The 24,040-nt window shown below is 42.2% G+C and overlaps 2 protein-coding genes across 11 annotated transcripts in view; one reads left to right on the forward strand and one right to left on the reverse strand.

Annotated features, from left to right (window-relative positions):
• On the reverse strand, positions 1 to 3,565 carry LOC105417480 (uncharacterized). Of its 3 annotated transcripts, none has more exons than XM_011611471.2 (8): positions 3,504 to 3,565; positions 1,930 to 2,018; positions 1,466 to 1,559; positions 1,286 to 1,367; positions 837 to 1,170; positions 665 to 758; positions 488 to 569; positions 1 to 400 (listed from the first exon to the last, which is right to left on the reverse strand). In XM_011611471.2, exons 2-8 carry the CDS (start codon positions 1,961 to 1,963, stop codon positions 8 to 10), a joined length of 1,113 nt encoding a protein of 370 aa, XP_011609773.2. In that variant the 5' UTR covers positions 1,964 to 2,018; positions 3,504 to 3,565; the 3' UTR covers positions 1 to 7. The 3 variants fall into 3 exon arrangements, with proteins under 3 accessions (XP_011609773.2, XP_029703923.1, XP_029703922.1); XM_029848063.1 differs by lacking the exon at positions 3,504 to 3,565 and adding an exon at positions 2,127 to 2,270; XM_029848062.1 differs by lacking the exon at positions 3,504 to 3,565 and having other exon boundaries at positions 1,930 to 2,077.
• Positions 2,930 to 24,040, forward strand: part of acaca (acetyl-CoA carboxylase alpha) — a 25,395-nt gene continuing 4,284 nt past the window's right edge. Inside the window, exons 1-50 of one of the 8 annotated variants that reach the window (XM_029848054.1) lie at positions 2,930 to 3,124; positions 4,078 to 4,336; positions 5,528 to 5,660; positions 5,908 to 6,046; positions 6,453 to 6,562; positions 6,663 to 6,744; positions 6,845 to 6,943; positions 7,030 to 7,136; positions 7,216 to 7,326; positions 7,568 to 7,777; positions 7,882 to 8,052; positions 8,188 to 8,349; positions 8,442 to 8,605; positions 8,704 to 8,854; positions 8,960 to 9,063; positions 9,149 to 9,376; positions 9,491 to 9,641; positions 9,727 to 9,861; positions 10,017 to 10,163; positions 10,252 to 10,440; positions 10,565 to 10,665; positions 10,825 to 10,913; positions 11,076 to 11,200; positions 11,594 to 11,707; positions 11,958 to 12,071; positions 12,148 to 12,237; positions 12,336 to 12,454; positions 13,893 to 13,916; positions 14,292 to 14,438; positions 14,918 to 15,061; positions 15,154 to 15,256; positions 15,352 to 15,459; positions 15,540 to 15,596; positions 15,845 to 15,889; positions 16,531 to 16,572; positions 17,141 to 17,356; positions 17,468 to 17,623; positions 17,714 to 17,938; positions 18,352 to 18,507; positions 18,596 to 18,742; positions 19,123 to 19,392; positions 19,659 to 19,756; positions 19,915 to 20,035; positions 20,118 to 20,228; positions 22,182 to 22,325; positions 22,413 to 22,533; positions 23,186 to 23,282; positions 23,445 to 23,541; positions 23,629 to 23,764; positions 23,842 to 24,019. In XM_029848054.1, coding sequence (XP_029703914.1) covers positions 4,104 to 4,336; positions 5,528 to 5,660; positions 5,908 to 6,046; positions 6,453 to 6,562; positions 6,663 to 6,744; positions 6,845 to 6,943; positions 7,030 to 7,136; positions 7,216 to 7,326; positions 7,568 to 7,777; positions 7,882 to 8,052; positions 8,188 to 8,349; positions 8,442 to 8,605; positions 8,704 to 8,854; positions 8,960 to 9,063; positions 9,149 to 9,376; positions 9,491 to 9,641; positions 9,727 to 9,861; positions 10,017 to 10,163; positions 10,252 to 10,440; positions 10,565 to 10,665; positions 10,825 to 10,913; positions 11,076 to 11,200; positions 11,594 to 11,707; positions 11,958 to 12,071; positions 12,148 to 12,237; positions 12,336 to 12,454; positions 13,893 to 13,916; positions 14,292 to 14,438; positions 14,918 to 15,061; positions 15,154 to 15,256; positions 15,352 to 15,459; positions 15,540 to 15,596; positions 15,845 to 15,889; positions 16,531 to 16,572; positions 17,141 to 17,356; positions 17,468 to 17,623; positions 17,714 to 17,938; positions 18,352 to 18,507; positions 18,596 to 18,742; positions 19,123 to 19,392; positions 19,659 to 19,756; positions 19,915 to 20,035; positions 20,118 to 20,228; positions 22,182 to 22,325; positions 22,413 to 22,533; positions 23,186 to 23,282; positions 23,445 to 23,541; positions 23,629 to 23,764; positions 23,842 to 24,019 — 6,521 coding nt within the window. In that variant the 5' untranslated portion in view covers positions 2,930 to 3,124; positions 4,078 to 4,103. The remainder of the gene's footprint in view (positions 3,125 to 4,077; positions 4,337 to 5,527; positions 5,661 to 5,907; positions 6,047 to 6,452; positions 6,563 to 6,662; positions 6,745 to 6,844; positions 6,944 to 7,029; positions 7,137 to 7,215; positions 7,327 to 7,567; positions 7,778 to 7,881; positions 8,053 to 8,187; positions 8,350 to 8,441; positions 8,606 to 8,703; positions 8,855 to 8,959; positions 9,064 to 9,148; positions 9,377 to 9,490; positions 9,642 to 9,726; positions 9,862 to 10,016; positions 10,164 to 10,251; positions 10,441 to 10,564; positions 10,666 to 10,824; positions 10,914 to 11,075; positions 11,201 to 11,593; positions 11,708 to 11,957; positions 12,072 to 12,147; positions 12,238 to 12,335; positions 12,455 to 13,892; positions 13,917 to 14,291; positions 14,439 to 14,917; positions 15,062 to 15,153; positions 15,257 to 15,351; positions 15,460 to 15,539; positions 15,597 to 15,844; positions 15,890 to 16,530; positions 16,573 to 17,140; positions 17,357 to 17,467; positions 17,624 to 17,713; positions 17,939 to 18,351; positions 18,508 to 18,595; positions 18,743 to 19,122; positions 19,393 to 19,658; positions 19,757 to 19,914; positions 20,036 to 20,117; positions 20,229 to 22,181; positions 22,326 to 22,412; positions 22,534 to 23,185; positions 23,283 to 23,444; positions 23,542 to 23,628; positions 23,765 to 23,841; positions 24,020 to 24,040) is intronic. The other 7 variants (XM_029848055.1, XM_029848057.1, XM_029848056.1 and 4 more) reach the window with 7 other exon arrangements.

The following is a 24,040-nucleotide window of genomic DNA, read 5'->3' on the forward strand; positions in this document are numbered from 1 at the left end:
TTCAACATTAGAATTTATTAACAAGTTTTTCAAATAATGTTAAGAATCTTTCATTTCTTTCTGATTCTGCCCTGTCTCTTTCTTCTTCTCTCCTCAACGTCTCCCTCTGCCACTTCTCTTCTCTCTCTGCCTGCTCCTTCAAAAAATTAAAGATGCTTTCGCTGCTGTTCATAGGCCTCTTTCTTCCTCTTCCGCCTTCTCTTTCTGCCATAGCGGGGGCAAAGGCCCGACTGTCAACCATCCTGTCTGCTGCAGTGTTCATGGTTGCTACCACGAGCTGGGGCCGACTATGAGAGTGTTGCCCCCGGAGTGCAGCATCCATTGCACTGTACCACTGCCAGGTGGCAGCACTTACATTATTGTCCTCTACCCCTCTGATTGTAGGTGGGCCCCTAAGCTCCTGTAAGACAGTCAAAATAAAGCATTTCAAATCACAGTCCTTAACAATCCCCTTTTCCCAATGTATCGTTATCTGCAGGAAATCGACCTGGTACTTGTTTTTCAAATTGTTCCACTTCTTCTTGGCCTGTTTGGCTGTGATAGGCAGTCCAGAAGTGGCAACAAATTCACTGGGGGAAAAAAAGCATCAAACTTCCATTTAAAAAAAATCTTAACACTATTTTACACGCGAATGTACATGATACACGAACAAGTCAATACCCACTCCCAACCGTTTATGGATGAGTTACGGCGGCCGGTGAATAAATTCCCGTTGGCTTCCCTCCATTCAATCAGAGCTTGGGTTTCTTCTGTTGTCCCTGGATAAAGCATAATTTTAACCCACCACAGAGGCCATTTTGTGAAAACAACAGTAATATTTTGAAAATATAACTTACAGTTGTGGGGCTTCCTTTCTGTACTTTCCACCGTTGTTGCTGCTGTTGCTGGCTGAGGTGAAATGCATTTTGGGATACGAAGTTGTCCAAGGAGGACGTCTGTGCTGTCTGGCATTTTTCCTCTTCCTTCTTTGCCTTCTTCCACAGAGGGGTCAGAGGCCGATGTGTCATCCACCCCGTCTGCAGCGGCACTCATGGTTGCTACCACTAACTGGGGCCGACTAAGGGAGTGCTGCCCCCGGAGTGCAGCATCCATTGCACTGTACCACTGCCAGGAGGCAGCAGGCACTTTACCAGCCTGTAGCCCGCTGATTGTGGGTGAGCCCCTAAGCTCCTGGAAGTAAATAAAAATAAAGTTTCAAACTAATCATCGTCCTTTAAAAGCCAATGGAAATGTATTACTATATGCATGTAGATTTCTATCTATTTAAGATGAACAAGAAAAGTACCTTGTACTTGTCTTTCAAATTGTTCCACTTCTTCTTGGCCTGTTTGGCGGTGATGGTCAGGCCAGAAGAGGCCACAAATTGACTGAGGAAAGAAAAAAATGTATTCCACTATCCTTTCAATAAAATATGGAGACTGCGCTACGCATCAATGTAGATGATACACACACTCTAAATACTTACTGCCAACCATTTATGGATGAATTGCGACGGCCAGTGAATAAATTCCCACTGGCTGCTCTCCATGCAATCAGAGCTTGAGTTTCCTCTGTTGTCCCTTGAAGAAACATCACAAAGTTTAATCCACAACAAAGGCCACGAGAGCGAGTCAACAAGTTGGATCATGGGAACGTTTTTTTTTTTTTTTTTTTCTCAATTAAGTCAAAAAGAGCCAAAAACACACCAGATAATGGAATCAAGCCACATTTTAAAAATGCATGGTTTATGGTATGCGGGGGTGGGCTGAGGATTCCTTCCAGACTTGCCTTTACGGCTCCAAAATGGGAAGGAAGTATGCTAGCTGCTGTTGCGATAACAAAACGTCTGCATGAATTTCAGCTGGATAAAATGTTTACAGGACACAGGTCTGGCCACTATTTGGTAAAGGCGTGAAAGGGTGTTGGTGACATTTTTAAACTACAACTTACAGTTGTGGACCTTCTCCTCCGTACTTTCCGCCATCGCTGCTGGAGCGTACTTGGCAGTTAGGTGAATCGGAACTGTACTTGGGCGGCCACTGATGACGTTTCACAAGTTGGCGAGAAGGCAAGTACGGACAAGTAAACAGAAATAGCTTTTCTTTCACACTTAAAACAATTTGATGGAAATTAGACAATTCATCTACCCGAGTAATAATGTGAATATGCTACTTCCAAGTCAGTACCAACACTGGCAGTTTTTGGGAAAGCTATGTTCGCTGGTATTTTTTACTGCACGGTCAAATATTTCTATTGATTTTAAATATACATGATGCTGCATCTGTCCAATAGCCAGATTTGCTCACGGTCAAATTCAGTTATCATTAGTACAAATATTTGTTTTAAATAATTTGTGAGCATCACCTAAACAATTTAAACTGTTTAATTGTGCTTTGCCTATGTTCGTAAATTTTTGTAACGTTCTCAAACGGTAATAATATTCATGTATAACGTACGATGCTTTTGTCACACTATTGTCCAGAAAGCACATGCAGCACATGCGCGAAAGGGAAACGCCTCCCGAAGACCCCGCCCATCTACAAAACCGCTCTGCAATTTGATTGGCTCTCCAGAAACCAGACCCACACAGATCTAGATGAAATAGTTAGTACACGGTACGACGAGCGAGTGTATTATCAACTTTATTTCTCTCAAACGCGCCATTCACATTTGGCACGGCAACAAACCACAGCCCCAGGAAAAATCTAAATAAATAAGCCGAGGCACTAGAGCTCAAAGCACCAGAAAAATCCAAACTAAAAAAAACATCTCAAACACTACATATGATAAATGAAATATACGTGTATATATCACTCGAGTGGGGTTTGTTTACGATTACAATTTTGAAGGCGCCGTTTCGCGCCTTACTATGGTTGTAGTTTCGAGGGAATTCTATTTGTTGTATTTCTATAGCGGAAGTCGTAGTCATAGGTCAATGGCCAGCAGTAACCTGAATGCGCATCATCGCATCACCCCACTCTCTGCTGTTCCAGAGTCTGTCGGAGCTCTGTGACCTCATCATGATGTGATTCTCTCTCTTTTTTCCCCCGCATCACTAAAGTCTGGGATGTCTGGTCGCCGCACTTGATTCACCGATCGCTCGGGCTGAAGTTTTCCGGGATTACGTTTCGTTTTATCTCTACCGGTGAGTTGACTGCGTAGGTGTTTTTCCCGGATTATGATTGGAGCTGCGTTGTCAAGAACAACAGTAATAACATCCCTGCAGCGCACATTAAATATTGTACTTATTACTCATTTTAACTTATGAAGGAAAATGTACTAGCTAATGCCGGCCAGCAAGCTAACTAATCTTTAGCATGCCGGTTTAGTCGTGCCTGCTTTTAGGACGCTATCTTTGACAGAACAGGTAACAATTATTTAGCTGCGACTGCTGTTACGTTAGATACCATTGTGGGTGTTATCGTCCGGTCCTACTCTTTTAAGATTGCGATGTGTCAGCCTGCAGTGCTCTTCTCGTTTTTCTGGTCCCGCAAGCAGTTACCCATGTCTTAGGTGTGCCGTACCTTTCATTATCCCCCTGTCTGGTCCCTCCTAAATGCAGACAGTTGCTACATCGGGAACATTCGCTGCCCACTTGAATATTGAACTGGTTTACATGTGGAAGTCTGGAAATAGTCCAGCCAGGTAAGGTTGGTGTAGTTTTATCTCAACGATAACAAATATAATATTGGACAAAAGACCAGAAAGGTGTATGTTTTTCAAATTTGTGGCACATCTGAACAATTTTAGCGCAAAGAATTTTCAATGTTAATTTTCCGTATCTTTATTTTATTTAACTGGCGGATGAATCAGAACTCGACTTCCGGTATTGGCTGCATGGCGGATGAATAACGAGCAGCACTGCGTGTAAATATTCCATCCTTATATACTGACATACAGGTTCCGTGATGTTACTTTATTGAAACTAGCACTCGATGTACTTATTCCAAGATCAGTTGCGTTATTGCAGTAGTGCAAACAACATTGCATGAGCAGGCACTACAGCATTGTGTCACACTGGACCCTGATGTGTGGACTATGGTCAAGCTTTTTTATCTCCAGTTTAAGTTTTTCTGCCACGTTTGCTTATCTTTCCAGTGTTCACGGCCTGTTCGTGTCCAGCCATGGCACAACAGAATGGTGCTGCAGGTAAGAGGCCTGCTGCTGCTGCAGCGCTGCACTCGCGCTTCTTGGTGGGATCGGTGTCGGAGGAGAACTCGGAGGATGAGATCCAAGGGAAGGCTGACCTGCAGCTGGAGGAAAAGGAGAATCGGTCAGTGTCGCCATCCTCCTGCAGTTCAGACAGTGCCTATGAAACTGGATTTGATCAAGTGGATGGCACTGCACACAATCTAAGGTTTGACATCAAAGGGTTATTTTTATTCCCCAGTTCATGTACTAATGATAAGAACAAATTATACACTGGGCCTATTGTTACTTTTTCAGTCTTTTTCTTTGTGAATCAACTATTTTTCAATTTTAATGTCCAAATTCTCTTTTTCTGGTCACCATATTTCACTGCAAACTTGCTGAAAACTGGCTTCACAAGATGCACAGTGTTTGTGTTTCATCTCTGTGAGGTCGTGTCAGAGTTTAAAATCCTGGTTTAGAAATTCCAAGTCCTGGCATTAGTGGGCTGTTCAATACTGAAAACCTTTGTTTTAAAGTTTTAGGAGTTGTTGGTCTCTCTGCCAACAAGACTTCAAGTCATTGGACTTGTCAAACAGTATTAACCCCGAAAGCATCAGAGAGAGCTAACAAAATCCTTAAAAAACAAGGTGCTGATAAAATGAAATTCTATTCATATTTTTCTATCTTTATTACTTTGCTTGTATATTTTCCAAACATCGAATTTCCCATCAGATGTATTTTCTTTAGTGTAAGTTTATCAGTGTCAGATTCAGGGGGTGAAGGTGGATGAGAGAAGCAACCCTTTTAAACTAGACCTTCTGGTCCTCAGTACCTGCCTGGGGACAGAAAGTCTCCGAACTCAGGAACCTCTTATTACTACCAATGCGTTTGCTTGTAGTTGGTAACCTTGACGATGATCCATTAATTGGGTATCGGGCGAGTGAAACCAGCCAGCCAAGCAGGACCCTGCATAGACACACCCTTTATCTGATTACTCTCCTGCATGGTGCTCCTGAAGGGTGGAGTCTGGTTTAACACTCCTGCACGTCGCTCAAGCATGTAAACATGTTTCACTATTGAGATGCATGTTCCACATTGTTCTCTGCATGCTGTGATATGTCTGCAATCTCATCATGAAAGACAGTTTACTGTTTTGACAAAGATGTTGTTTTTTTTTTAAAGCTCTGATCACATAAGAAAACACAATCCGTCATGTGTGGACCTGCTCTTGAAACAATACAAGCTGTTCGCACTTATTTCATCTCTCAGATTGTAAACATAAACTATATTCAAAGCTGCCACAGTAAGAGTAGCTCATCTTTAAAATAAGTGCTTGTTTTAATGTGCTGTACATTCCAGACATTGAGCTGGCATTGCGTGGGGCCTATAAGTGCATTCTTTGTGTTTCTCAAAACAGGCCGAGCATGTCCGGGCTGCACTTGGTGAAGCAAGGCAGGGATCGCCGTCGCATCGATCTGCAGAGGGACTTCACCGTAGCTTCCCCTGCGGAGTTTGTCACCCGCTTTGGTGGCAACAAAATCATCGAGAAGGTGACATCTTTTGAGTAAATCACACCATATTGCTTTACTTTTATATAGTACCTACAGTCTAATGCACTCAAGGTTTATAGAAATATTTCAAATTATTTAGATAATAATGCAGAACGTATTGGGGGAAGACACATATACTATAAACACAACACACAAAGTGGAACTAGACATGTCTAGTTGTGTCTAGTCCAGTGTGTCTAGACGAGTAAATAGAAATGTAATTCTAACATGTATATTGTGTGCACAGGTGCTTATTGCCAACAATGGTATTGCAGCAGTCAAGTGCATGCGCTCCATCCGCCGCTGGTCCTACGAGATGTTTCGAAACGAAAGAGCCATCCGATTTGTTGTCATGGTTACTCCAGAGGACCTGAAGGCCAACGCAGGTTAGCTTAAATGTGATACTGACAACTTCTGATCTTTAGCTATTTTGCTGTTCATATGAGTCTAATTTAGGGTGGTGGTAGCTCTGTCTGTTGGGAACTGAGCTGAGGAGCACAGGGTTCTTGGTTCAAGCCCCAGGGCAGACAAAACATGGAAGGTCTTCTGGGTATCAGAACACCTTCAGAGCACTGCCAAAGTACCCTTGAGCAAGGTGCCAAACCCACAAATGCTCATTTAGGGCTCTGTGATGAACTGATGACTATTCCTGGGGTGGGCCCTGCCTTTGCTCATTGTTTACCCTCCCCAGGACCCTGAAAGAGATAAAGTGGTTCAGAAGACAAGATACCGGTAAATGTAATCTTGCCTAATTTAGACAATGTTGTCAAAACTTCTTTTCTTTTTTTTCAGAGTACATCAAGATGGCAGATCATTATGTACCAGTGCCAGGAGGGACTAACAACAATAACTATGCTAATGTGGAACTCATTCTAGATATTGCTAAACGCATACCTGTCCAGGTAACAATGCAGACTAAATTCTGCGTCATCCAAATATCATCCAAACAGCAGCCAGTTATTCATTGACATTAAATGAGGATCTTTTTTGAATGAATTACAGGCAGTGTGGGCTGGCTGGGGTCATGCCTCAGAGAACCCAAAGCTTCCAGAGCTACTTCACAAAAATGGAATTGCCTTCATGGGTAAGACAAGCTTTTTTGGATCCACTGACCATTGTTTTTGCTTTCACACTATCACTTTATATTAGTTTACGATGGTAAAATATTTTTTTTTCCTGCTTAGGACCCCCAAGTCAAGCTATGTGGGCTCTAGGTGATAAGATTGCCTCATCCATTGTTGCTCAGACTGCTGGCATTCCCACCCTGCCGTGGAGTGGTGCAGGTAGGGCAGAATATGATCACCTTCTAATCTTTTATGTTGCAATCATGTGAAATGTATTCACCCTGAATGTGTTAACTTTTTTTCAGGGCTGACGGTAGAATGGTCAGAAGCTAACCAGAAGAAGAGAATCATTAACGTTCCCACTGATGTGTATGAGCTGGGCTGCATCCAGGGTGTAGAGGATGGCCTCAAAGTAAGTGTGTCATGAGGTTTATTCTTTACAGTACTTAGAATGCTGTGTTTTCTTGTTTGCTAAAATAAATCCACTCCAGGCTGCTGAAGAAATTGGCTACCCTGTAATGGTGAAAGCTTCAGAAGGAGGTGGGGGGAAAGGCATCCGTAAAGTCAACTGTGCGGAGGATTTCCCTAACCTCTTCAGACAGGCAAGTGGATGCTTGTAATAAATGCATATTTGTGTTTAAATATACCCATTCAACCTTTTATTAGTCATAATCTATTAGAGCCTGTACATTTGTGATGCGAAAACACAATGTCCACATTTACTAAGTAAGTACTTAGTAAAATTACTGTTTGGGTTTTCAGATTCAGTGTTTTTACTGTCTGCGTGATCATGTTCTGTGATCTGATGAACAATGCCAACATAAATGTACTCTTTTTTTCCAGGTCCAGGCAGAAGTTCCAGGCTCACCTATTTTTGTCATGCAACTAGCCAAACATGCCCGACACCTGGAGGTCCAGATTCTGGCTGATCAGTATGGCAATGCCATTTCACTGTTTGGCCGGGACTGTTCTGTGCAGCGACGACATCAGAAGATTATAGAAGAGGCTCCTGCTACCATCGCCACGACTGACATTTTTGAGGATATGGAAAATGTACAGTTTTGCCTCCACTTATACTTGAATCATGGAGACAAGATATCAGTTCAACACTGAAGGTAAATATAAAATAGGTTGTAAAGAGCTGTTCTCTCTTGTAGTGTGCAGTGAAGCTGGCTAAGATGGTGGGGTACGTCAGTGCGGGCACAGTTGAGTACCTCTACAGCCAGGATGGCAGCTTCTACTTCCTGGAACTCAACCCCCGACTACAGGTGGAACACCCCTGCACTGAGATGGTGGCTGATGTCAACTTACCGGCTGCTCAGCTACAGGTCAGAGTTGCTTATTCTGTCGCACCCACCCCTGTTCCATCATATACCATACTCAGTAGATGCTTACTCCATTGGCATCAGTACAGTATCTGGCTTTGTAGAAGACTCACTGTGACAATGATTTGGTTTTTTTAGATTGCTATGGGTATTCCCCTTCAAAGAATCAAGGATATCAGGATGCTTTACGGTGTCCAACCTTGGGGAGACTCCCCAATTGACTTTGAGGGTCTTGCAACAGCGCCTTCCCCACGGGGCCACGTAATCGCAGCAAGAATCACAAGTGAAAATCCTGACGAGGTAGCCATTAATCTAATCCAGCTCTCATCTGTCTATGGCTGATACTTGTCCTGTTCATAGGAAATTCAAATGTGTGCTTGAATTATTTGAAGGGTTTCAAACCAAGTTCAGGAACAGTACAGGAGCTAAATTTCCGCAGCAATAAGAACGTCTGGGGCTACTTCAGCGTGGCAGCAGCTGGAGGTTTGCATGAGTTTGCCGACTCACAGTTCGGACACTGTTTCTCGTGGGGAGAGAATCGGGAAGAAGCCATTTCGTATGTACACATTCTTTATGTATCACAATACATACATTTTCCAAGAATACTGCTGGAATATATATGAAACTAAAATATTTGATATTTGATCTTTTTAGCAATATGGTGGTGGCTCTGAAAGAGTTGTCTATCCGAGGGGACTTCAGGACCACAGTAGAATACCTCATAAAGCTCCTGGAGACTGAAAGCTTTCAGCACAACAGCATTGACACAGGCTGGCTTGACAGGTTGATCTCAGAGAAAATGCAGGTATGCATTCTGGGTCCTGTGTTTCCACTGGAGCGCTGAGCTAACTCTTTGATTTGCTCCGTGGCGTAAAGGACGACTCACATGTTTGATGTTGTTGCTGTGCAGGCGGAGCGTCCTGACACCATGCTGGGCATTGTGAGCGGGGCTCTTCACGTGGCGGATGTCAGTTTTAGAAACAGCGTGTCCAACTTTCTGCATTCTCTGGAAAGGTTAGGAATACAACCTATAAAATGGAAAAAATAAAATCAAACACGCCTACAGCTGTTTGAACGGCATCAACATTGTCTTTGCCAGGGGTCAGGTGCTGCCAGCACATACTCTGGTTAACACGGTGGATGTGGAGCTCATCTATGAAGGCACAAAGTACGTACTGTCAGTGACACGCCAGAGTCCCAACTCCTACGTGGTCATCATGAACAACTCCTCAGCTGAGGTGGATGTTCATCGACTAAGTGATGGAGGCCTCTTGCTGTCTTATGATGGAAGCAGCTACACTACCTATATGAAGGAAGAGGTGGACAGGTACAAGGATTTAAAACCTCAAGCTAAAATTGAATCAAGAAATCGCCAAAAGAGACACAGTTCAGCTGTTAAAGCAAAGGTTGTTGTTTTTTTGTTTTTTTTTGACAATTACAGGTATCGGATCACAATCGGGAACAAAACCTGTGTTTTTGAAAAAGAGAATGACCCTTCGCTGCTAAGATCTCCTTCGGCAGGAAAACTGATCCAGTTCACAGTTGAGGACGGTGGACATGTGTTCTCAGGGCAGTGCTATGCTGAAATAGAGGTACAGCGTTTTCTTAATCCAGAGGAGGGTAATAGTCAGATAAATGAACTTTCATTGTAGACATTGTATATTTGCTTCATTCCAGGTGATGAAGATGGTAATGACACTTACAGCTGCAGAGTCTGGTTGTATTCACTATGTGAAGAGGGCTGGAGCAGCACTGGAGCCTGGCTGTGTCATTGCCAAGCTGCAACTAGATGACCCCAGTAGGGTGCAACAGGTAATATTTGTCTGGCCAATGCAAAGTGTTTTCAGACAGGCTGGACTGTGCCATGCAGATTCCACATTAGCCTTGAACAAAATGAACCCAAATATGTAAGATTTGTTTACTCATGGGGGCAAACTGTATTCTACAATCACGCGTTTCTCTTGTAGGCGGACCTGCATACAGGTGCTCTGCCTATAATCCAGGCCGTTGCTCTGAGAGGAGAGAAACTACACAGAGTTTTCCACAGCACACTGGATCATCTTGTTCATATTATGAATGGTTACTGTCTTCCTGAGCCTTTCTTCTTCACCAAGGTTAAAAAAAAAAAGTCCATGTATGCTCACGCCGATGATGCTGTTCTTGAAATTTACTAAATTTACATCTTCTTCGTGCGCTCCCCAGTTAAAAGAATGGGTGGAAAGGTTAATGAAAACCATGCGGGATCCCTCGTTGCCGCTGTTGGAGCTTCAAGACATAATGACAAGTGTGTCTGGGCGCATCCCTCCTGCCGTGGAGAAGGCCATCAAAAAGGAGATGGCTCAGTATGCCAGCAACATCACATCCGTTCTCTGCCAGTTTCCCAGCCAGCAGGTACCTGTCAAGCTGAGCCAAGACAATTTACTGATAAAAGGGAGAATTTAAGAACAATCAGGGTTGCATTGAGTACATCTGTGGGATGTTGTAATAATGACATGTTAAATTGTCTTGTTTCCAGATTGCAAACATCCTTGACAGCCATGCTGCTACTCTTAACAAGAAGTCAGAGAGAGAAGTCTTTTTTATGAACACACAAAGCATTGTTCAGCTGGTGCAAAAGTGAGTGCCACATTCTCTGTGTTGATGTAACCTAGTAAGGATTGAACATGAGAGCAAAACTGGAGACTAAACATATATGACGCCTTAATTTGCTTTTGGTCTTTCCATACATCTGCTTATTCCTGCTTTGTTTTTGTCGGGGGTTTTTTCCTCCATCAGGTATCGCAGTGGCATTCGAGGGCACATGAAGGCAGTGGTGATGGACCTGCTCAGACAGTATTTGAAAGTAGAGATTCAGTTTCAGCATGGTGAGCGTTGTAGCGACTTAAATGTCAGATTTGCTCTTAAAATGCACTTGCTCGACCTGTCCGCACGGGGGAGCTCTTTCAACATCAATAGTTCATCGACCGCTACAGCTTCCTGCCTGCAGACAATTTTCTTACTCTCTTTGATGTTGTTTTATTTTCCAGGACATTATGACAAGTGTGTTTTCACGCTACGTGAAGAAAACAAAGGCGACATGGCCAATGTGCTCAATTATATTTTTTCCCACGCTCAAGTCACAAAGAAAAACCTCTTGGTCACTATGCTGATTGTAAGTTTGTTTTATACACCCTGCCATCATATTATAGAATGTTTTTGTTATCATATAGTATATAGTAGTGACTTCCTCATTTGGGATTATCTGTCAAGTAAGAAGTTGGATTTAAATTGTACTATTTTTTGATGCTCCTTCCAAATATTATTACACATCAGCATGTTCTAAAAAACCTTTTTACAAAATGATTTACATTTGGGGCCAAATGGTGGTGCAGCAGTAAGTGATGTGGGTGTTCTCCAGGTGCTCTGTGGTTTTTTAGGCTGACTCTAAATTGTGTCCTCTGATTGACTGATGACCTGCCCAGGATGTACCCTGCGGGTTGTTTTCAGGCCACCAATGCTTTAATTAGTGTTAGGAATTGATAATCTTTATCACATATTTGTCTAGGACCAACTATGTGGCAGGGATCCTACGCTGACAGATGAACTGATGGCCATCTTGACTGAACTTACCCAATTGAGCAAAACAACCAATGCCAAGGTGGCACTGCGCGCCAGACAGGTATCCCTCTGATTCCATATTTTCTATGAGCTTTGTTCCACTGATGCAAAAGAATCCGGATCTTTATTTGCTGATACAGATAAACTGATCAAGACATGCTTTAAGCCTTAAGTCACTGAGGAGAAATTGCTGAAAACCTCATTCATAAAGCTAAACTGCTTGAGAAGAAATTGAAATTTATTGAACTCCTCATTTGCATTGCCTCATTAAAGCCAGATCTCCCTGAATGCATTTATCATGTTTATAACAGGTGTTGATTGCGTCCCACCTCCCTTCCTATGAGCTACGGCATAACCAGGTGGAATCCATCTTCCTCTCTGCTATTGACATGTATGGACACCAGTTCTGTATAGAGAACCTGCAGGTAAATAAACAGGAAGTAAATGTGTTCAATGTGCTGCTGCTCAAAATAAAGTGATGACCATTATTTTTGTTTTCAGAAACTGATCCTATCAGAAACATCCATCTTTGATGTCCTCCCAAACTTCTTCTACCACAGTAATCAGGTAGTCAGGATGGCCGCGCTTGAGGTGAGATGAATACTGATCTCCATCACTGAGCCACCAGTTTGAGAAGACGATCGATACATCAGATGTAATTTTTGTGGTAATATCTTCAATTTGTGTAGGTGTACGTTCGCAGAGCCTACATCGCATATGAGTTGAACAGCGTCCAGCATCGTCAGCTGAAGGACAACACATGTATAGTAGAGTTCCAGTTCATGCTGCCCACATCCCACCCCAACAGGTATTACAGCTCAAAAACCCCTCAATGCTTGTGCAGTCTGTATCCTCCTTGCTGACGCCCCCTATTTTCAAAGGCACGATGGACAAGAATCAAGATATAGAGTATTTTTCCCTTCAGAATCATCATCAATTGAAGAATCTGTAGTTTTAATCTCTATTTTCTTTTTACACCAGCATACTCCTTAATTTTTTTAGCCCTGCTGAAAATGTGCTACCAAAAAAACGGACATTATATCTTTATGTTTGATAAAACTGAACAGTTTCCTGATTTGACAGTCACAATTTAAGTGTGACGTCGCTGACTTTGGGAACCATATTTCGTAATATAATGCTAACTGACTCACTGTATTTTTATTTTGTCCATGCTGCCACAGCTCCTTGTGTTCATATCCAGCTCTGCCATTGTTCATCCATGCTCTCCATGTAACGGCTTTTCATGCGCAAAGCTTTTTTTTGTCTAGATGGGAAAAAAAACTTTTTTTCCTTTTTTTAAAGTGTGAGCCATTAGCTACATAGCTCCTTAAAAGTCCCATGATATTAGCCCATCACTGTTGTCCATGGAAAAAAAGGGGCATTATCTCAAGATTCACAGAGGTACTAAAGAAAAACGCAGATTTTGCTTTGGACAAATTTAGGACAGTAGTGTAGTGTGTGTCCATATTCGGCATCCTTTCTGTGTGATTGTGTTAAGTTTGTGTGAATGAGCGTCTTTTAGTGGATCTGTCTTTTGTTGTGTGTTCTCTAATATGTCTTGCTTTGTTGGCTACATGTTTTAGCAGTGAGGTGTAGAATTCAATTATTGCATGTTGTTAATGGATGTAGAAGTGTCAATTGATCCTTCAGTTAATCTTTGTTGGGAGTATTTCTCAGGAGAAGAACAGTTTGGATCTCATGATGCACATTGTGAAGGCATCAGTCAGTAACTGAAATGTGTGTTTAGTGTTAAAGAGCTTTCGGACGTTTACTTCTTTTTCCATTTTTGCTGCTATTGCATGTTTTAGATGTTGATCCACTCATAATAAACATAATCCATTAAGCTGCGTTCACCTTTAAAATGGCATAGTTTGCTCACCCCCATGCTGACATAAGTGTCTTTTTCTGTCTTCTCAAGGGAAATGGCATTTCCCAAAGTTGGGAGATAATTCTCCAAGCAAAAACAAAAATGGTTTTCAAACCGTTTCTGAAGAGGGTTTAATTCATAAATGTAACACATATCAGAAAAGACAGCAGACACAGGTGGAGAAAGGATGGATTACACTGGGGCCCGCATAAAGTTCTGTTCAGTTTGTGTTGCATCAGCATGGCGAGGGTCAGCAGATAATGGCTAGGTGAGCTGTTCCATAACAGCCCTTCCCATACTCATGTTGCTTCACCTTGACTGTCTTCCTTTCCTGATGCCTGCCACTAACCACTTAGTAATCATTGTCATTTGATTGCAGAGGGAACATCCCCACTCTAAACAGGTATTGTAAACATTCTTTTTATTGCATAGATTTATTATAGTGAGTGATTTGCGAATAATAGAAAAATAGGCTGCATGGTCAGTGTAAAGAACAAATAGTTTAATTCTGATGATGCTTATTACAGGTCAACAGGTAGATTTGTGTTATGGAATTACCTAAAGTGAACTTTCCTCTAGCTACTGATATCAGCATGATGCAACATCTGTTGAGTTTGTGTGTATGTCTTTGTCCTGTGAAAGTGTTTTTCCTAACTCTTGGGTGTATGAGCTGCAATATTTTGGGGTAAGAAAGGATGTGAAGACCAGAAATGACATGTTGGACGAATGTGCTGTCAATGTAAATCTGCTGAACTGGATCCTGTAACTGTCCTGCTAGGAGAATGTCCGCCCCAATCCTGGACAGTCTAAAAGCCATGGACACTAAATTGCAGGAAACAAAATCCCAGGATGGTAATGCACATAGTAAATCTAAGGATGATAATCCTGAGAAGAAAAAGGCCTCAGATTTGGAGTCAGTGGACAGGTTTGACAGAGAAAAGCTCTTTTGTGGTTTAATCCCTGGGACACTTTCAATCAAAGAACTAACACTAAGCAATATGACAATAAAGGGTTGGAGATGTATTTATGTTTCGGTTTTATATTGGTCCTTTGAAATAGTCTCTCTTTACCTTTTGCTTTCTCTGCATTTCACACGATGTGATTTATTAATTCTTTTCGTGATTAGAACCTCATGCAGTTCATAAAGAGTCCAAAAGCGCACAATAATAACAAACCTGCATTGTTGTTCATAGTCCGTTGTTCATAATCTCGAGGCCAAAAAACTGTTTTGAGGTTCTTAATGGTGGATGTGGGTATTTCATTGGCACAACATTGTAATTTCTGCCTGAAGAAGTTTTTCCTGTTCCTGTTTCACTGTATGTTCTTACCTTAAACCCTTTGACATTAAATACAGAAGTAAATGTTATCCTAACATTTCATTGTGTTTTCATATCAATATAATAGGATGTCATTCTCATCCAACCTGAACCACTACGGCATGGTGCATGCAGCCAGCGTCAGCGACGTCCTGCTCGACACATCGTTCACGCCGCCCTGTCAGCGTATGGGAGCCATGGTTGCTTTCCGCTCCTTTCAGGAGTTCACCAGGTGGGTCCCTCTATAGAATCCTTATATTTGATAAAAATGCCTCAGGAGGAACAGGTGATTGATGGAATTTGTGGTTCTGTCTTCTCTTTCAGGAACATAACAGATGTGTTGAGCTGCTTCACTGACTCTCCTCCACCAAGTCCCACCTTCCCCGAAGGAGGAAATCCCGTTCTTTATGGCGAAGAGGACAACAAGGTGAGAAACAGATCTATTAACCTATAGTACAAGATCCATGAACCTATAGGACCGTGCAACCTTGATTTCTGACGTGTAACTGTGTTGTCTTTCAGAGCATCCTGGATGAGCCCATCCATATCTTGAACGTAGCCATAAAGACCGACAGTGACATTGGTGATGACAGCCTTGCAGCCAGCTTCAGAGAATTCACTCAGTCTAAGGTTGTATTCCTCCTGAGTTAACGCTTGATGTCGCCTATAAAGATAATGGCACTCAAACATTTTCCTTTTCTCCCATCCAGAAATCTCTGCTGTTTGAACATGGAATCCGTAGGCTGACGTTCCTTGTGGCTCAGAAGGTAGGGGTTCTGATGGAGAGTGGACCTGGTCCCTTTTATTATTATGCTTCCCTGCATGTCATCATTTAAGCATGTATCAAATGAAACATCCTATATCGATCCCATGGAAAATCTTTTACTAATATCTTTCATTTTTAAATGGAATGATGCTGTTAAGCTGTTTAATTGTAGTAATTTGCATTTGAAATTGAGCTTATCCTGTCTATCTCTTTCTGCATGCCTTGTTTTTGCTGCATTTATGATGAAAGGATTTCAGGAAGCAAATCAACTGTGAGGTGGACCAAAGGTTTCATGTAAGTAGAGGAAGACCAATTTTAGGACAGGTTTAGTCATTTAAGGCATCTGTTTAGCTATAGCATTTAGATTTATTTACCTACAAGAAATCTACCAGCCCTCAGACCAGAAATGCATAAAGTCCTTTCTCTGCTGTCCCTTAGAGCGTAGGCAATGATTTGTCCCTGAATGTATAATGAATCTGTGTGTGTAGTGTAGAACGTTTTAAAGAACTGTCAGTCTTGGAAAGTCCGACAACAGAAAAGTTTGTAATACTTCATATACCTTTTGTTTAAGACTGTTTGTTTGAGACTGGCTCCTGGATAAGGTCTCATTTTGATTGTAGAGGTTTTCTAGTTTGTGCATATTTACAGGGGCATAAATAAAAATAAAAAATCTGAACTTACCGGTATTTTATTCAGCCTAGAGGTCCTGGTGATTTCCAAACTGTTACCCTTATTCCATTTGCAATTTTAGTCTTGCATGAATCCTCAGGAATCTTTAACACAAATTGCAGCTTTTAATTACACATAGTACATAATTCACTGTTATGTACTGTAATTGAGTTCATTATTAGTTCTGTCTGTTTTGTGCAAACATGCCTTCTTTATTGTTTGAATACATTGCTGATATTATTCTATTTATCTTTGCTAATTTACAGAGGGAATTCCCCAAATTCTTCACATTCCGTGCTAGAGATAAGGTTGGTGTCCTCATTCTAACATGCATATTAAATTATTATGGACAAATCTTTACATTTTTTCTGTTCCACATATTGCTGTAAAGGAATTTATCGCATACCTCGTGGAATACCGTACATGCAATTCCCCAAAATTCCAAAAAGGAAATAACTTCAGAATCGCATCATTACTCTGTCCTTTGGGGGAAAACAAACTGTTGTATGAAATGTTTTTTTTAATTGAAAAAAAGAGTTTTTTAACACAAACAATCACTGATGACTCTTTCAGGTTTCAAAGCATCACCAAAAGTCATTAAATTAATGAACTCTTTAATTATAGTGTCTCCTGTTTAAGAGAAATGATCTTCATTAGTAGCTTTCTAAGAGATTAGCTAAGCCGTCATTGATTTCGATGCTGTGTGGCTTACAGGCATCATTTTACTCTTAAATTAGTTTGGTGCTCCTCAAAATTCTATTTTTCTTGATGGAGGAGCTAATGAAAGCCCAACTTGTAAAGAAAAGGGTTCCTCAAAGTCCAATTAAGACTTTGCATTGCGATGTGGTTGACTGTGCTCTGCGTCCTTATCAACAGTTTGAGGAAGACAGGATCTACCGTCATTTGGAACCAGCACTAGCTTTCCAGTTAGAGCTCAACCGCATGCGTAATTTTGCCCTGACTGCCATCCCATGTGCCAACCACAAGATGCACCTGTACTTGGGTGCAGCGCGCGTGGAAGTGGGCACGGAGGTTACGGACTACCGTTTCTTCGTGCGAGCCATCATCCGCCATTCAGATCTGGTTACAAAGGTGAGACATTAGTTCACTCAGGGACATCAACCCTCCCTTTCAGTGATGCGTTGTAGGTTTTCATCTGTCCACTATTTCCATAGCCGTAATTCTATTTTCTCCATTTAAAAGGAGGCATCGTTTGAATATCTTCACAATGAAGCAGAGCGTCTGCTGTTGGAAGCCATGGATGAACTGGAAGTGGCCTTCAACAACACATCTGTACGGACAGATTGCAACCATATCTTCCTCAATTTTGTTCCCACAGTCATCATGGACCCATCAAAGGTTTGTGAAGCTGCCGGCATTTGGATCACTTGTACTCCGACAGGTTACATCTTGTTTTGTTAACTTTGCTACTGTTTTAATGCACTTCAGATTGAGGAATCTGTGCGTTCTATGGTGATGCGTTATGGCAGCCGTCTGTGGAAGCTGCGGGTGCTGCAGGCTGAGCTGAAAATCAACATCCGCTTGACTCCAACTGGCAAGCAAATCCCCATCCGCCTCTTTCTGACCAATGAATCAGGCTACTACCTGGACATCAGCTTGTACAAGGAGGTCACTGATTCCCGAACGGGACAGGTGGGGCCCAAAGATCAACAGGTGGGGCACTTAAACATCTTCCATTTCATCAGTTTGAGGTCCACTTTGGCAACAGGCATCAGCTTCATACTGGAGACACCCAGCACCCAGGATGCAATTTACTAGCGTACTGTAAGAATTGTTTTGATGCAGAGCTCCAGTATGGTGTTTTGCCTTTAGTCTGGTGGACCCGCCTTTTTTTCTTACTATCCCTTGTAGCTGATCAGGTGAGCCGTCTTTATCCCTTTCATTGTTTGCCTTTTAAAGTAGTGTGGGGAGTTTTGGCATGCATGAGTGGGAATGTGTTTTATTGAAAAGTGACTTGCCTTCAGTTTTGTTACTTTTATCATCTGTATCCTCATCAGATCTCAACACACCTGGGGTGGGTAAAGAGGTCAGTAAACCTATAAAGTGACTCTGTCCTTTGTTTCCAGATCATGTTCCAAGCATACGGAGACAAGCAAGGCCCATTGCACGGCATGCTCATCAACACGCCGTATGTTACCAAGGATTTGCTGCAGTCGAAGCGTTTCCAGGCGCAGTCCCTGGGCACCACTTATGTCTACGACTTTCCAGAAATGTTCAGACAGGTATGGCAACAAATAGTTAACGCCCTTGGCTAAGGGGTGTTGATTAGCTTAAATCTTACTATTTTTTTCTTTCAACTTCTTTTCCTAGGCTCTCAAAAAACTGTGGCATTCCACCCAGACTTATGCCAACTTGCCAAAATGTCCTGCCCCCTCTGAGCTGCTTACCTTCACAGAGCTGGTTCTCGATGCTCAGGGTCAACTGGTGCAGATGAACCGACTGCCAGGGGGCAATGAGGTCAGACATCCTGAGTGTGTTCTGAAGGGTTGATGTATTAAGCCAGACATAAAAAAATACAAGTCAGCATTTGTCTTTACCTCTTGCAAATTGTGCAGTTTTCCCTTTCAGGCAATAGGTGTCTCTGTTGTCTTTAAATGGCTTTTGATTTCATGAAATATAGGAATGCTCGTTTTTTAATGGTACCCCTGAAGATATCATTTAATCACATAGAGGAATAGCTCAAATGCAACATAATGCTATTTAGTGCTAGAATAAAACATTTACAGTGCCTCTTACAATTTGTATTAATTTCAGGACCTTTTGATTGTAACATATTGAAATATTATCTGCAGATTTCCAGGATGTCTTAAAATGGTTGTCTTTAATTCTTTTTTCAGATTGGAATGGTTGCATGGCGAATGACTCTGCGCACACCAGAATATCCAGCGGGACGTGAGATCATTGTCATTAGTAACGACATCACACACAAGATAGGATCCTTTGGCCCGCAGGAGGACATACTGTTCCTACGAGCCTCAGAGATGGCACGTGACAGTGGCATCCCTCGAATCTACATTGCGGCCAACAGCGGTGCCCGTATCGGACTGGCCGAAGAGATCCGACACATGTTCCACGTGGCATGGCAAGACCCAGCTGACCCCTATAAGGTCAGCTATCAAATCCTGTCTCGCATTTGTATTTATGTGGTTTTCACAACAATCCTAATTTCATTTTTGATATAGTGAACTACATTTTCTTTAGAAATGGTTTCATTCACATTTGTTGCTTGTAGTGTTTAGATGACTCTTTTATTATAACATTCTGTATAGTGCAGCATATCTTTTGTATAAATTGATTGCAATTTCTGGCACTCCCGTGGTTTGTTTTCTTGTGCATTTTCTAACTCCGCTGTCATGGCAATCTCCTCTGGCAGGGTTTTAAATATCTCTACCTCACACCTCAAGATTACAAGAAAGTATCTGCTCTGAACTCTGTGCATTGCGAGCATGTGGAGGACGAGGGTGAATCCAGGTATTTGTCCTTATCCAATATGAGTGGCTTGAGGAAATGCATCTGTCTCGCACCGTAGTGTCATTTTGCTATTCTGAGAGATGACAACAGGCTGGCAGAATGGGGTTATTTGAGGGCCACATCTGGCTTTGAGTGAGTATATGTGTGTTGTAATGCAGGTACAAGATCACTGACATCATTGGAAAGGATGAAGGGCTGGGGGTGGAAAATCTGAAAGGGTCTGGAATGATTGCTGGAGAGTCATCTTTGGCTTATGAGGAGATTATCACCATGAACTTGGTAAGACTGAAGTGGTTGCACAAGTGCTAGCTAAAAAAAAAAGGCAAAGAGTTGATTTACTCAGGGTTGTCTGGTCTTATAGGTCACTTGCAGAGCCATAGGGATTGGGGCCTATCTGGTGAGGCTGGGACAGAGAACTATTCAAGTGGACAATTCTCACATTATCCTCACTGGTGCTGGAGCTCTCAACAAGGTAATAACACAACGGTGTTCTGTGATTGTGTACCTTGTACTCATCCAACAGCATTGAATGGCAAAATCTCTGTCATTGAAGTGACGGATATGCATCTTAAAATTCCAGAAAATAATCAATAATTTGTACTGAAATAGAGCAAATTCTGTGTATGTGTTGCTAATAAATTCAACAACGGTGATATTTTTTATGACAGGGAATCATTTGTGTATTTATTGAGAAAAGAAAGGAAATTAGAAAAGTGTTCTAAATTTTTGGAACTGTTCCAACTCAACGATCACACCGCCTTCTTTATTGTTCGGTTCTACTAGGATTCCCTTTTCAATCCCAGCCAGAGGCCCGCCTGCCACTCATTGTGAAATAATTGAAAGTGAACCGTGAAGTTGTATTTGCATAGAAATGGGGCGACATGCCGGAGGCTGCAGTGCAGGACACTCATATCATTTGTTTTTAATCTAAATGAAGAGTTTTGCTGAGGCAGATTGTTTCCTCTATACATTTGATTGGTGTGTGTTTGCATGTGTGCGCGTGTGTGTGTGCATGCATATACATGCTTCACTGACTCTTCTTGTTTTCTATTCGCTGTCCTTGTCAGTGCATTAAGATGACTCCATTTCAAATTGGATGACAGATCGCAACACGGCAAATCATGCAAATGGTGCAATGATGGTGTACCTATTTGCTGGAAGCTCGATTGTTTTTCGATGACCCTGCTGTTTAGCTCTATCTGCTCTATAATGATGTTTGCTGACATGTGTTGGCTGGGTGCAGATGATGCATTGCAGTGTATTTTATGCTGCAATCCTTTTGTTTGCAATTAATCTTGATTTTTAATAATTCAATTTGTAGCAGCAGAATCAACACAAAAAATGGGCCACTTATTGTTTCCTTTTAAGGCATCGCATATTTTTCTGCTTATTAATCTGAACATAATGTAATGCATGGGTCTACCACCCAGAGATCACCATTACATTAGCTGCTGTGAAGCGTTCAGGTTTTCATGGGGACTGAATAGTAACTACTTTCTTTAATACCCCTGTGAGCTGTTGCCTCCTGTTGGTCTCTCATTTTCTTCTTCCCTGCTTGGTCCCTCTCTTCCTCACCCAATATCCACTTGTCTGTTCTCTGCTGTAGAATCTTAATGATGGCCACCTGATGGCCAGAGGCATGGGGGTTTTGTGTATGTCAAGGTGACTGCAATGTTTCTTGGGGCCACAGGCTTTCCTGACAGCTTTAGGAGAGCGCCCTAGATTTGTAGCCAGATACATAACCATTAACGGTAATAAAGAAAGTAAATGATGGCTGAAAAGGTGAGCACTGAGGGGAAGGACTGAGCTCCTCTGGTTTTATGGAAGCCCTGCCACCTGTTCTGGGCTGCTTATGAAAATAAGGTGGGGTTGGGTGCAGGATTTTATAGCTTCAGTTTGACACAGGAACAATTTCTGCAGGTAAAACCAATTCTTTAATAACACATTTGACAAAATAACGGCAAAAATAAGTGTTTTGAAAGAGAAAGAATAACATTGTCAGGATGAGTGGCAGGTTCTCCCACCCAGCTATGACTGTGGTGGTCACAATGCTTTTGGCTGCAGGTCAATATTGAAGGGACATACACAGCTGCAATTATCTGGCAAGTCTCTCTCTCTGTTATCTCATTGATCCACAGCTCTCCAGACCTGAAAAATGGTGATGTAACCTGCTTTTGTTCACCAGGGTTGCATGCACTGATCGGTGGATTAGTTCTGCTGCACTTACTAGAGGCCACAGAGAAGGGTTTAGGGTATATTTATGAGGGAGCGGAATCCTGCTGCTCCTAGTGTCAAGCAAAACTGGCAATATGTTGGTGGGTTTTTGCTGTTCATGCAGTAGGAATGCCACACTCCCAAAACACAATCAGAGATCAATCACTTTACTTTTAAAGTCCACATTTTTGGGTTTTTTTGTCCTCTGCAGGTGCTGGGAAGAGAAGTGTACACATCAAACAACCAACTTGGCGGAATCCAGATCATGCACAACAATGGTGTGACCCATAACACAGTGTGTGATGACTTTGAAGGAGTCTTCAATCTTCTGCAGTGGCTATCTTACATGCCCAAGGTCAGGATGTGTTATATAAAATCCATAACCTTATATTTGGAGCAGTTTGTGTTTGGTCAATGTAAAATAAATGCAGTTTTTCTTCAGTCTAAAAACAGCCCAGTGCCCATCCTTGATGGCAAAGATCCCATCGATCGACTGGTGGAGTTTGTACCCACAAAGGCTCCCTATGACCCTCGCTGGATGCTAGCAGGGCGCCCAAATCAGAGTAAGTGTTCAAATTGGATAATATGAACAATTTGTGCTGTGTCGAAATAAGGCTCACATGGACAGAATCAAAAATCTGTGTGCAGTCGATGATTTACACACAAATTGTAATAATCCACACTTGCAATTTGTGTGACAAAAATGAGGCTTGAAGCACAGAATAACTTATGAGAGAGTCTGTGACCTCCGTGTTGCCAAAAGCAAGATGGAAGTAAACCTGATGCAGTGTGTCTTGAACTGTGGGTCAGCACTTGGCTGTCTCCACTCCTGTGTCATTACAGCTGCATTCTCTCTGATAATGCAGGACCATGTTGAAAGCCAGTCAGCGTAGGTGGTAGTGATGAGTGGCAAAGTGTAATTGAATGGGTAACCTCACAGAATGGGCATGTTTGTCAGTGTGCAAGACAGCAAAAGAGCCGAGTAAGCTTCCTTATAAGGCTATCCGTCATGGTCGCTACAAAGAGTACAGATTCGGAGCCAGAAATTCACCCCAGTGATTGCACTGGAAGTGAAGAGTGTTTGTTAAAAGGATGAACTTGAAGCAATCATTTTAGGAGGGCTATTTTTGTTGGTTTGGATTTTTTCTTTTATCTTTTTTTTTTAAATAGAAAACATTAAATATGTCTATATTTTCTACCCTCTTGTCTAAACAGCTCCAAAAGGTTCCTGGCAAAGTGGTTTCTTCGACTATGGCTCCTTCATGGAGATCATGCAACCTTGGGCTCAGAGTGTGGTAGTGGGCAGAGCCAGGTAATTCTTATTGCACATATAAATATATATATGTATAATTTAAGATATGTTGTTTTAACAAGTGAAATAACTGTCCTGTTACACTGGCAGTGTTAGGGATATCAGGGAAAGACGCACAGCTGTTTTGTAGTATTCGATACCAAATGAGCTCTCTCTCCACAGACTAGGAGGCATACCCACAGGGGTAGTTGCTGTGGAAACCAGGTCAGTGGAACTGTCAATCCCAGCAGACCCAGCCAACTTGGACTCAGAGGCTAAGGTAAGACATAGCTCCATACATACATTAGATTTATCTACTGTATGTATTTGGAGTCACCAAAGATCTGATGCTGATTACAATCTGCAGATCATCCAGCAAGCAGGACAGGTGTGGTTCCCGGATTCTGCATTTAAAACAGCCCAGGCCATTAAGGATCTGAACAGAGAGGGCTTGCCTCTCATCGTGTTCGCCAACTGGAGAGGCTTTTCTGGAGGAATGAAAGGTACGCCTGCCTCCGTGGCCTTCGGCTAGTGTGGATTTGAGCCCATGCGCTGTCTGAAATGAAACCCTTCTCTACAGATATGTACGACCAGGTGTTGAAGTTTGGAGCCTACATTGTGGATGGACTGAGGGAGTACAAGCAGCCGGTGCTGGTTTATATCCCTCCACAGGCAGAGTTGAGAGGAGGCTCTTGGGTGGTCATTGATCCCACCATCAACCCCCGTCACATGGAGATGTACGCCGACAAGGACAGCAGGTAAGTTGGATTGAGAGCAGA

Source organism: Takifugu rubripes, chromosome 15 (assembly GCF_901000725.2).
Source record: "Takifugu rubripes chromosome 15, fTakRub1.2, whole genome shotgun sequence".
Taxonomy (NCBI): domain Eukaryota; kingdom Metazoa; phylum Chordata; class Actinopteri; order Tetraodontiformes; family Tetraodontidae; genus Takifugu; species Takifugu rubripes.

Excerpts from the sequence above, each read along its gene's own strand:
- LOC105417480 (XM_011611471.2), bottom strand. The coding sequence starts at position 1,963 with ATGGCGGAAAGTACGGAGGAGAAGGTCCACAACT. Across the intron at positions 570-664 it reads TCATCCATAAACGGTTGGGA|TGAATTTGTTGCCACTTCTG; the intron begins GTGGGTATTGAC and ends TTTTTCCCCCAG. Across the intron at positions 401-487 it reads ATTTGAAAAACAAGTACCAG|GAGCTTAGGGGCCCACCTAC; the intron begins GTCGATTTCCTG and ends ACTGTCTTACAG.